This window comes from Heteronotia binoei, chromosome 12, assembly GCF_032191835.1.
Source record: "Heteronotia binoei isolate CCM8104 ecotype False Entrance Well chromosome 12, APGP_CSIRO_Hbin_v1, whole genome shotgun sequence".
NCBI classification, from domain to species: domain Eukaryota; kingdom Metazoa; phylum Chordata; class Lepidosauria; order Squamata; family Gekkonidae; genus Heteronotia; species Heteronotia binoei.
Genome location: NC_083234.1, coordinates 74,623,050 through 74,635,679, shown reverse-complemented (window position 1 = coordinate 74,635,679; position 12,630 = coordinate 74,623,050). Strand labels below are relative to the sequence as shown.

The window sequence follows — 12,630 nt, the reverse complement described above, 5'->3', positions numbered from 1 at the left end:
CCCTAATGAGTAAGAAGTCCAGGAGCTGAGCCAAAGACCCAGAGCGGGAAAAATCAAAGCCTGTCGCTGCCAAATGTCTTGTGCAGGACACCGAGTATCCTGGCTAAGTATTAACCAAGGTTCAGAAATTCAAAAGCATATCAGGTGAGAACTAAAGACTGGAAGTTTGCAGGTTTGGAAGGGATTCATCGTGCGTTTGGGACACCTTTGTGACGATCTCCTCATTCATACTGATTGTCCCCTGCCAGAGAAAAAGTGATCTGGTAAATAAAAGCCACAAGAAACAAGAAAAGGAGTGCCTCCTGTCAATTCACTTCCTTTCCCCCGCATTCCTCAAGGATCAGGGGCACATTTATATCACGGACTAGCCCCGTGGCACAGAGTGTTAAAGCGGCAGTCCTAAGCTCTGCTCACAACCTGAGTTCGATCCCTGGCGGAAGCTGGGTTTTCAGGTAGCCGGCTCAAGCCTTCCATCCTTCCGAAGTCGGTAAAATGAGTTCCCAGCTTGCTGGGGGGGGGGGGGGGAAGCGTAGATGACTGGGGAAGGCAACGGCAAACTACCCCGTTAAAAAGTCTGCCGTGAAAACGTCGTGAAAGCAACAGTCACCCCAAAGTCGGAAACGACTGGTGCTTGCACAGGGGACCTTTCCCTTTCCTAATTCATACTGATTGTCCCCCGCCAGAGAAAAAGTGATCTGGTAAATAAAAGCCACAAGAAAAAAGAAAAGGAGTCCCTTCTGTTAATTCATTCCCTTTCCCCCTCATTCCTCAAGGAGAGAGGGATCAGGGACACATTTACATCACAGCCTAGCAAGTCTACCTCCCCCATCCCCCACCAGTGCCCAAGGGGGAGGGGACCTGGCAACTCTACAGAGATTGAACCTGGGACCTTCTGTATGCCAGCAGAGGGTCTGAGCCATGGCCCCCTCCTCAGAGTCCTTTAATGTCCATGGTATACGTGGAGTAGGTATGCATAGGACTGCTACGCCCACACAAAGCCATGTCTCTTAAAAGTGCTTTACTTTGCCTGACTTTTTCCCAGACAGAACAGGGGTGGCCAAACTGTGGCTCAGGAGCCACATGTGGCTCTTTCACATGTATTGTGTGACTCACGAAGCCCCCATCGGCTGGTTTGGAGGAGGCATTTCTATCTCTAAACGTCTCTAAGCCAAGCTAGCCGGTGGCTTGGAGAATGCATTTACGTTGCTTTCTTTCCACCTCTCCCTCTCTCTATCTATTTGCTTTCTTTCCTCCTTTCCTCCTTCCTATCTTGCTGTTCTCAAACATCTAATGTTCATGTCTTGCATCTTTCAAATATCTGATGTTCATTCTTTGTGGCTCTTAGGTTAAGCAAATTTGGCTATCCCAAGCCAGAACAATCAACACAAAAGAGTCACACTTCTTAAAAAAAAAAAAAAACTCTTTCCAAAATTATCCCCAGCAGAGAGAGAAGATTATACAGAATAGGAAAAGGTTATACACGATGTATTTTGGGTCAGGTGTGCTGTTACAAGAGGGGCTTTAGCAGCCTTTTTAAAGGTATGATAGCTATGGGAGGGGGGGAAGAATAACATTGTAAAAAGGTTATGTGGGGAGGGGGGTTTCCGGGCAAAGTCAGGAAATGGCTCCTTAGAACTGAAACAAAGAAAGCACGACTGCCAACACTTTCCAGGACAAGAGAGCAGAAGCATTTCCTCCAGAACTACTTCTCCCTGCCAAAAAACATGAAAGCCAGGAACCTAGAGCTGATCTCTATTTTGATCCCCCCCCCAAAGCAATTTTTGCAGACATCTCCCTTCAAACTTTATCTTGTTAACCCCACTATGCATAGATATGGAGGGCTGGGAGTGGACACCCCTCTTGGCGGATTCATGACTCTCTTGATTAGATTGGCCTTTAAGCTGCCCTTTCTTTTGTACCAAGCACACCCTTCCCCCTATCATTTGCAGCTTTTAGAATGAAAAGGGACACGTACCCTTCCCTGACGCCCAAAAGCTTGCGTTTAGGCATTTGTGGGGGGAGGGAGGAGAGATTTAAGGTTTTGCTATCTTACTTTTGGTTTTAACTGGAAATGTCTTTTAACTAAGCAACCTTGAACCTCAAGAAAAGGTGGGATATAAATGAATGAATGAAATCTTTTTGGTCTTGTTCCTAAGGGCTCACATTGCTATCCAGGTAGAAATTTTATCTTTCATGCAGACTTCCATCACTCAGTCCTTATTTTAACAAACAGGTTCCCCCCCACACACCCCGCAATTTAGTTCCTTTTATCACACCCTTCCTTCCAGCTACTAAGTGCAACTTTGGAATGACAACCTCCAGGCAGGACTGGAAATCTAGATTATCTGTTTAGCAGCAAGCCCTCTGCTCACGACCTGAGTTCGATCCTGGCGGAAGCTGAGTTCAGGTAGCTGGCTCAAGGTTGACTGAGCCTTCCATCCTTCTGAGGTCGGTAAAATGACGACCCAGCTTGCTGGGGGGAAAGTGCAGATGACTGGGGAAGGCAATGGCAAACCACCCCATAAAAAGTCTGCCATGAAAACGTCATGATGCTTGACTGGTGCTTGACAGGAGACTACCTTAACCTTTTTAACATTTGTTCCACTTCTCCTGGAGACAATGGCTGCTTTAGAAGGCGTTATACCCTACTGAGTTCCCTCCCCTCCCCAAACCTCACCCTCCCAGGAAAGGAAAGGAAAGGAAAGGTCCCCTGTGCAAGCACCAGTCATTTCCGACTCTGGGGTGACGTTGCTTTCACGTTTTCATGGGAGACTTTTTACAGGGTGGTTTGCCATTGCCTTTCCCAGTCATCTACACTTTCCCCGGTAAGCTGGGGATTCATTTTACCGACCTCAGAAGGATAGAAGGCTGAGTCAACCTCAAGCCAGCTACCTGAAAACCCAGCTTTCGCCAGGGATCAAACTCAGGTCATGAGCAGAGCTTAGGACTGTAGTACTGCAGCTTTTAAGAGTCCCATGGCGCAGTTTGGTAAAGCTGCAGTATTGCAGTCGGAGCCCTCTGTTCACCTGAGTTCGATCCCAGTGGAAGCTGGTTCAGGTAGCCGGCTCCAGGTTGACTCAGCCTTCCATCCTTCCGAGGTCGGTCAAATGAGTCCCCAGCTTGCTGGGGGAAAGCGTAGATGACTGGGGAAGGCAATGGCAAACCACCCCGTAAAAAGTCTACCGTGAAAATGTTGTGAAAGCAATGTCACCCCAGAGTCAGAAACGACCTGGCCCTCCCAGGCTCCACCCCCAAACCGCCAAGTATTTCTGAGCCCGGAGTTGGCAAAACTAGGTGACACAAATGACTGTTCTCTCCTCCATAGGGTTGCCAAGTGCAATTCAAGAAATATCTGGGGACTTTGGAGGCAGAGCCAGGAGACTTTGGGGGTGGAGTCAAGAGCAAGGGTGGGTGGGACAAGCACAATTGAACTCCGAAGGGAGTTCTGGCCATCACATTTAAAGGGACTGCACACTTTTTAAATTCCTTCCCTCCACTTGGAAATAATGGAGGTTGTGGCACCTCCTTTGGGGCTCATGGAATTAGACTGCCTGGTACAATCTTTTTGAAACTTGGGGGGGGGGGGGTGTTTTGAGGAGAGGCACTGGATACAATGCTGAAAGTCTGGTGCCTCTACCTCAGAGCCGCAGATACCCACAGACCAATTTCCCGTTATACTCCATGGGATTTGGTCTCCATAGGGTATAATGGAGTGCCCAGCAGATATTCCCCTCCCCTTGGCTTTCTGATGACCCTGAAGCGGGGAAGGGCCTCCAAACCAGGAGATTCTTTGCCCCCAACTGGGGATTGGGCAACCAGAAAAGTGTCACACAGGGTGTGGAACCGGAGAACAAGCGAAGGCACTGTGCCCCACTGACTCCTGTGATAGAATTTGTCCTTGACAAACCAATCAAAAAAAATATAGAAATAATATCCAAATTTTATGTCCCAAAATATTGTATTATTTATTAAGTAGTAAGTCACAACCTCAAGGGTATGAAAATTTTCTAAAATCACAGATTAGTTCCCAAAAGGGGAAAAAAGCCGACAGGCAAAATCGTTCTATTTTCCCCTGTTTCGCAGTAATCAATTTCTGTATGTCCACCCAAACAAACTTTTACTAAATGAAGCAAACTTGTGGGTTCCCATTTAGTAAAGGTTTGTTTGGGTAGACACACAGAAATTGATTCTTGAAAGTACTGCAATGATATGCTTTCTGAGAGTGGAAGTTGATGTGAAAAGCGGTGGGTGAAAAAGAGGTTTTAACCAATGGGTTACCTAAAGTTGCATTTTTGTAATATTGTATTAAAATAATGTTTTTCGTATTTTGTTATAGGAATAAGCAATGGCTTAGATAAAGCTTACAGCGAAACAGGGGAAAATAGACTGCTTTTGCCTGTCAGCTTTTTTGGATATTATTTCTATATTTTTTTTTTGTATTGGTTTGTCAAGGACTAATTCTATCACAGGAGTCAGTGGGACACGGTGCCTACGCTTGTTCTCCAGTTCCCAACTGGGGATTGGCAACCCTACTCCTCCACTTAATCTTCAGAACAACCCTGTGAGGTAGGTTAGGCTCGAAAGTGGCTTTACCTTTGGGATCCCACAACTAAACCTCATGTAAAGCATCCTGAATTAACATATTTGACTGCAATAGACTGCAGACACATGCGATGCTGTGCTCAGTCCTCCCTTCTCTTCCTTTCCCATCACGTCCGAAGAACAATTTTGCAGAACTCGAAGCCAGATCACAGAAGCTGGCGATATGCTGTGTCTATGTGAATGGCAAGGCTGCCCTTACAAACTTCACCCCTGCCACCAAGCCACTGGGAGGCTATTCTCTCTTTGCCTCAATTAGCCTCCTACTCGCAACATGGAGATGATAGTGGCCTACCTTACAGGGCTGCTGTTTAGAACACAGAAAGATCTGTGTTACATACTTTGAACAACGGAAATGCTATTCCAAAAATAGACATGAAATATGGTCCGCTACATACGATCTGCCCATTTTGGCAATGTGGCTAGCGACCATCTTTAAGAGCACTATCAAAATGCTAGATATTATGAAGAAGAAGAAGACTGCATATTTATACCCCGCCCTTCTCTCTGAGCGGCTTACAATCTCCTCTATCTTCTCCCCACACAAAAGACACCCTGTGAGGTGGGTGGGGCTGAGAGGGCTCTCACAGCAGCTGCCCTTTCAAGGACAACTCCTGAGAGAGCTATGGCTGACCCAAGGCCATTCCAGCAGCTGCAAGTGAAGGAGTGGCGGAAGAAACCCGGTTCTCCCAGATACATCCCAGATATGTCATCCTTATAAAATGACTATTTCTACATTTTTAATGGATTTATATGGCTGTCTGCAGTATTTTTAAATCAACTGCCAAATCCACACATTCCCAAACTCAGGAGGCAGAGGGCACCGAGGCTGTGACTTCTAAGTCGGAGACGAAGCCAAAGCTTCTTTCGAAATAGAGCTTGGCTAGTTTTTTTCTATACCACAGCTAATTTCTGAAATAGATAAACCAGTGGGAAACTGGGAAAGGGCCTCTGATTCCACCTGGGGTCCCTTTGAGGGAGGGCAAGGCCAAAGGCAAGTATTTCTAGTGCTGAGGGGCCTGGAGACCAAGCCCTATGAGGAAAGGCTGCGGGACTCGGGAATGCTGAGTTTGATTGCTCTCTTTAAGGCTTCGATTGCTCTCTTTAAGGCTTCGAAGGACTGTGCTTTAGCCCACGGGTGGCCAAGTTGTGCTTACGAGTCACTTGTGGCTCATTCACACACATTGTGCAGTTCTCAAAGGCCCCACTGCCCCATTGGCCAGCTTGGAGAAGGTCTTTGTCTCTTTAAATCACTTCGCCAAGCCAAGCCAGCTGGCAGCTTGGAGAATGCATTTAAAGTTAACGTTGCTTTCTTTCCACCTCTCCCTCCCTCCATTTCTTTTCTTTCCACTTTTTCTTTCCTCCCTCCCTTGCAGCTCTCAAACATCTGATGTTTATTCTATGCGGCGCTTACATTAAGCAAGTTTGGCCACCCCTGCTCTAACCACTACACCACACCAACTCTCACAGAGAATATACCATAATGAGTTAGATGGCCTCACAGTCTGCTTAGGTACGTTCACGTCTTTTTTTCCGCAGACATGCTCAACCACAGAAAAGCTCCCGCAAGTCAAAAGATACAAAAATCTCAAATAATTAGAGAAAGAGAACACAGCCAGCAATCGTTAAACCCACAAAAAAAGACAGCAATGAGGGACGGATTGGGCTGCAGAGGAACAAGGATTGGTTCTTGAACATCTTACAGGCTTTTGCCGGCAATTCCAAGAAAAAGAAGACGACGACGAAGAAGAAGATATTGGATTTATATCCCACCCTCCACTCCGAAGAGTCTCAGAGCAGCTTACAATCTCCTTTACTTTCCTCCCCCACAACAGACACCCTGTGAGGTGGGTGGGGCTAAGAGAGCTCTTACAGCAGCTGCCCTTTCAAGGACAACTTCTGCCAGGGCTATGGCTAACCCAAGGCCATGCTAGCAGCTGCAAGTGGAGGAGTGGGGAATCAAACCCGGTTCTCCCAGATAAGAGTCCACACACTTAACCACTACACCAAACTGGCTGAAGAGACTTGTACCCCCCTTACAGGTAGATCCTGGTGCGTAGCCATGTCGGTCTGCTTTTCAATGCCAGCCAGGAGTGTCAATCTCCATGTGGAACCTGGATTTCTCCTAGAACCACACCTTGTTGCTAGTGTGCACGCACAAAAAAGCTCATTATACCCGGAATAGAACTTGGTTGGTCTTAAAGGTGCCCCTGCCCCTCATTTCCAGACGACTGAGATCAGTTTGCCCTGAAGAAAAAGGCAGCTTTGGAAGGCAGACTCCACATCCATGGGATACCATAGCTCAGGACCCACATGTGGCTCTTTCACACATGCTGTGTGGCTCTTGAAGCCCCCTTGTCAGTCAGCGTGGAGAAGGCATTTGTCTGTTTAAATCACTTCTCCAAGCCAAGCAAACCAGCAGGTTGGAGAATGCATTTAAAGTTAAAGTTGTTTTCTCTCCCCCATCTATTTCCTTCCTTCCTTCCTGTGTTGTGGCTCTCAAACATCAAACATTTATTCTATGTGCCTCTTACATTCAGCAAGTGTGGCCACCCCTGCCATAGCATCTATGAGAAAATTAAGTTTCTAGAATAGGGGTGGCCAAATTTGCTTAATGTAAGAGGCACATAGAATAAATGTCAGGTGTTTGAGAGCAGCAAGGAAGGAAGGAGAAGATGGATGGATGGATGGATGGATAGATGATACTTTAACTTTAAATACATTCTCCAAGCAAGTGATTTAAAGAAAGGAATGCCTTCTCCAAGCTGGTTGTGGGGGCTTTGTGAGCCACACAATATGTAGGAAAGATCCACATGTGGCTTCCGAGCCACAGTCTGGGCACCCATGTCCCTAGAGTGACATCACATCCCCTCCAAGCTTCCTCCTTTTCCCAAAACACCTTCCCCTGGCACCTCCCCCACCCCCCCAGCTGAAAACCCAAATCCCAGCAGCCTCCATCTTGGATTCTGTTTACATCCTACAGCTGGGGTGGCCAAACTTGCTTAACGTAAGAGCCACAGAGAATAAATGGCAGATGTCTGAGAGGGAGGGAGGAAGACAGGCTGGGGGTGAGAGGTGGAAAGAAAGCAGCCTTTAAATGCATTCCCCAAGCTGCTGGCTGGCTTGGCGAAGTGATTTAAAGAGACAGATGCCTTCTGCAAGCCAGCTGATGGGGTGGCGAAGGCTTCAAGAGCCACATGATATGCGTGAAAGAGCCACATGTGGTTCCTGAGCCGCAGTTTGGCCACCCCTGCCCTACATCAACCTAACCTAAATTTGCAAATACCTCCCCATTACCAACTGGAGATTTTGAGCTTCTCCCCACCTCATCTCTGTGGGGTCTTGAGCCTTCTCAAGGATACTGGGGAACGTAAAGATTTGCTAAGACCTGAGCCCGTCGTTGGTTGGTGTCTCTCATCCCCACCCCCTTCCTCCCAGAGCGGTGTCTGGGGCTTCCATTTAATAATCACAACAGCCCTGCCAGGTAGGCTAGTTTAAACGAAAAAAGAAGCAAATGGTCCAAAAATGCACGCCCTTAAACCGGGATTTGAAAGCCCCCCAGCCTTCCAACACCTCTATCACTATATCATACATACTGGCACCCCTGTTGCACTGATAGTGTGTGTGTGTGGGGGGGGAGAGAGATATCGCAGTGTAGTAACTTACTTGTAGGTTCTCCCGTTTAAATCCACCTCCAGAAGCCTTGAGAATATGAGCAGTGCCTCTTCTCCCCCCTCCCCGCTTTCACTCACACTAACCGACTGACTCCCTTTCAATCGTTTTCAATGCACTTTGCAACTGGATTTGACTGTGTGGATGCAAAAAAAACCCCCCACTTGCAAAGAGTCGCGGGATTGCAACTGCATTGCTGAGCACGGCTGCGTTCACACCAGTGTTTCCTCCGAGTCAGCGTGAGCTAGCTCACAGCTTTTTAGTCTCCCACTCACACTTTTTTGTCTTACCTCAGGAAGGAGGAACCCAGCGCACACTCATTGATGCAGGAGCCCACCGCTTTCATGTCAGCAGCTCCCAACGTAGAATTTTCGCTCACAAGGCTCTGCAGCTTCGAGGGAACATTGCTTCACACTACACCAGGGGTGGCCGACGGTAGCTCTCCGGATGTTTTTTTTTTTGCCTACAACTCCCATCAGCCCCAGCCATTGGCCAAGCTGGCTGGAGCTGATGGGAGTTGTAGGCAAAAAAACATCTGGAGAGCTACCGTTGGCCACCCCTGCACTACACTCAAGAATGTGTTTTGCAGCTGGCTTCTTGCAATTCTTGCACAGTAAAACCCCAGTTGCAAAATGCATTCTTTAGTGAAGCGCGAACGCGCCCCATGCATGCGTGAAGGAGACGTTTCTCTCTTCCTACACCACCACCACCACCACCCACCCACCCGAGATGAAGCCTCACCCGGCAGAGGTAGCTGGTTGCGACCCCACCCGGGGCATGCATGCATGCGAAGCTGGCAACCCAGACCCGCAGCCCCCTCCCCTCCTCGCCTCTCACCTGCTGGATCTCTCCGGCCGCCATTGCTGCGAGCGCCCCAGGCGTGGCTCTCCGGCCGAGCCCTTCGCCGCCGGAGCCGCCGCAAACTTTTTCAAACTCCGACGGATTCCTTGGACGGACCTCGGCGGGACCGGCCTGAGCTCCAGCGCCCCCTGCCGGCCCTGAGCGGGAACGGGGCTCCGCGGCAGAAACCGGCGCCCTGCTCGGCTCCCTTGCACAGAGGATGCCTTTAAAGCCCCCTTTTGCGGAGCCCGCGGCGCAGAGTGTTAAAGGTGCAGTACTGCTGTCCTCAGTTCTGTTTACAACCTGAGTTCGATCCGCGGTGGAAGCGAAGGTTTCAGGTGGCCGGCTCGAGGTTGACTCAGCCTTCCAGCCTTCCCTTGGGGAAACGCTTGGGGCTCTTTAGCTTGGAGAAACGTCGACTGCGGGGTGACATGATAGAGGTTTGCAAGATAATGCATGGGATGGAGAAAGTAGAGAAAGAAGTACTTTTCTCCCTTTCTCACAATACAAGAACTCGTGGGCATTCGATGAAATTGCTGAGCAGACAGGTTAAAACGGATAAAAGGAAGTACTTCTTCACCCAAAGGGTGATTAACATGTGGAATTCACTGCCACAGGAGGTGGTGGCGGCCACAAGTATAGCCACCTTCAAGAGGGGTTTAGATAAAACTATGGAGCACAGGTCCATCAGTGGATATTAGCCACAGTGTGTGTGTATATATAAAATTTTTTGCCACTGTGTGACACAGAGTGTTGGACTGGATGGGCCGTTGGCCTGATCCAGCATGGCTTCTCTTATGTTCTTATGTTCCCAGGTCGGTAAACTGAGTCCCCAGCTTGCTGGGGGGAAAGTGTAAATGACTGGGGGAAGGCGATGGCGATGGCAAACCGTCCTGTAAAAAGTCTGCCGTGAAAACGTTATGAAGGCAGCGTCACCCCAGAGTCGGAAATGACAGGTGCTTGCATAGGGGACCTTTCCTTTCCAGAGCAGTCCTAAACAGGTTTACACAGAAGCCACTGAAGACTCCTCAGTGGGGCTTTTTCCCGGGGAAGCGTGTTTAGGACTGCACTGTGAATCCCTTGGTTTTTAATCCCTTCTTTCTTCTTTCTCTAGGAACATGGAGAAGTTTCCTAGAACAAGATTCTAAGCAACATTTGATGCCTGCCCTCTCCTGGAGGGACAGCAACAGTAGCAACTAAAATGTGTAGTGCCCTATATGAGTCCCCAGCTTGCTGAGGGGGGCGTGTAGATGACAAGGGAAGGCAATGGCAAACCACCCCGTAACAAAAAGTCTGCCGTGAAAATGTCGTGATGCAATGTCACCCCAGAGTCGGAAACGACTGGTGCTTGCATCACTTTACTTTTATCACTAGTATTAGTAGAGCCCTGTGGTGCAGAGTTGTAACGCTGCAGTACTGCAGTCCGAGCTCTCTGCTCATGACCTGAGTTCGATCCTGGTAGAAGCTAGGTTCAGGTAGCTGGCTCCAGGTTGACTCAGCCTTCCATCCTTCCGAGATCGGTCAAAGGAGTATCCAGCTTGCTGGGGGGAAAGTGTAGATGACTGAGGAAGGCAATAGCAAACCACCCCGTAACAAAAAGTCTGCCGTGAAAACGTTGTGATGCGACGTCACCCCAGAGTCAGAAACGACTGATGCTTGCACAGGGGACTACCTTTACCTTTTACCTTTCTCCAATTAGAGAAATTTAGCTAGGTTCATCATAATCCAGAGCAATGTTCCCCCTAAACTGTGGAGTCTTGTGAACAAAAAGTCTACTTTGTGAGCTACTGGCATTAAAGTTGTGAGCAAACAATTTGGCTAACAATTTGGTTTGGTTGCTCTGGGAGCATCCTTCCCGAGCAAAGACAAAAAGGTGTGAGCTGGAGACCTAAAAACTGTGAGCTAGCTCACACTGACTCAGCTTAGAAGGAACACTGATCCAGAGTTCCATGTCAGAGTTTAAATTTCTTAAGATCTTCAAAGAACCACGCTCTTCGGTGTATTTATTTTATTTTGTATTTTTGAATTGTGTGCGGGTGTGTGCCTGCACTTGGAAGTCATGTTAACCTCTGGTGACTGATCCCTCTTTGGGGCCTGGAGGATATTCAGAGAGGTGGCTGAATAAAGCCTGCCCCTGCCTCCCCCTCTGGTATTCCTAGGTCTCCCATCTAAGTACTTGCCAGAATTGACCCTGCCTAGCTTCTGCGATCTGACGAGCTTGGGCTTGCCTGAGCTATCTAGGTCAAGGCTCTTGGGTATATTAATGGTTATGAAGAATTCATATCATCATTAGGGCTGTCAAATGATTAAAGAAATCTTGCCCGATCCTATGCCATGTTTACTTGGAAGTTAAACCCAATTGTATTTATAGGGTTCAGGTGGGTAGCCATGTTAGTCTGAAGCAAGACTGGCCAAACTGTAGCTCTGAAGCCACATGTGGCTCTTTCACATATATTGTGTGGCTCTTGAAGCCCCCATAAGAGAAGGCCTGGAAAATGCATTTAAAGTTAAAGTTGCTTTCTTTGCATCTCTCCTCCGCATCTATTTTCCTGCCTGCCTTCCTGCTTTCAAATAGCTGACATTTATTCTGCGTGGCTCTTATGCTAATCACATTTGGTCACCCCCGGTCTGAAGCTACAAAATAAAGTCTCGTTCCTTTAAGACCTTTAAGGGACACCTTTAAGACCAACAAAGTTTAATTCTGGCTATGAGCTTTTGCGTGCATTCGCATTTCTTCAGATATCTTTCATGTACATGCACACTTCTATCTTACCCAAAATTAAACTCTGTTAGTCTTAAAGGTACTATTGGACTCAAGCAAGAACGTGCCAGAATTGACCCTGCTGAACTTCTGAGATCTGACCAGATCTCGGCACACTTTTTTTTTGCTGCCTATGTGAGGGTATCTCTTGAATCAATCAAAATTGACTGACCAAGAGAGAGATCTTGGGGTCGTCGTAGATAACTCACCGAAAACGTCAAGACAGTGTGCGATTGCAATTAAAAAGGCCAACGCCATGCTGGGAAATTATTAGGAAGGGAATTGAAAACAAATCAGCCAGTATCATAATGCCCCTGTATAAATCGATGGTGCGGCCTCATTTGGAGTACTGTGTACTCCACCTCACCTCAAAAAGGATATTATAGCATTGGAAAAAGTGCAGAAAAGGGCAACTAGAATGATTAAAGGTTTGGAACACTTTCCCTATGAAGAAAGATTAAAATGCTTGGGGCTCTTTAGCTTGGAGAAACGTCGAAACGTAATAAGAGGTTTACAAGATTATGCATGGGATGGAGAAAGTAGAGAAAGAAGTACTTTTCTCCCTTCTCACAATACGAGAACTCGTCGGCATTCACTGAAATTGCTGAGCAGTCAGGTTAAAATGGATAAAAGGAAATACCTGTACTTCTTCACCCAAAGGGTGATTAACGTGGAATTCACTGCCACAGGAGGTGGCGGCGGCTACGAGCATAGCCAGCTTTAAGAGGGGATTGGATAAAAATATGGAGCAGAGGTCC

General features: G+C 47.7%; 1 protein-coding gene across 1 annotated transcript in view; it reads right to left on the bottom strand.

The window, feature by feature from the left end:
- PKN3 (protein kinase N3) overlaps positions 1-9,172 on the bottom strand; it is a 67,445-nt gene extending 58,273 nt beyond the window's left edge. The window contains exon 1 of the mRNA XM_060251061.1: positions 9,109-9,172. Within this exon, the coding sequence (XP_060107044.1) occupies positions 9,109-9,132 (24 nt within the window). The 5' untranslated portion in view covers positions 9,133-9,172. The remainder of the gene's footprint in view (positions 1-9,108) is intronic.
- Positions 9,173-12,630: the final 3,458 nt, after the last annotated feature.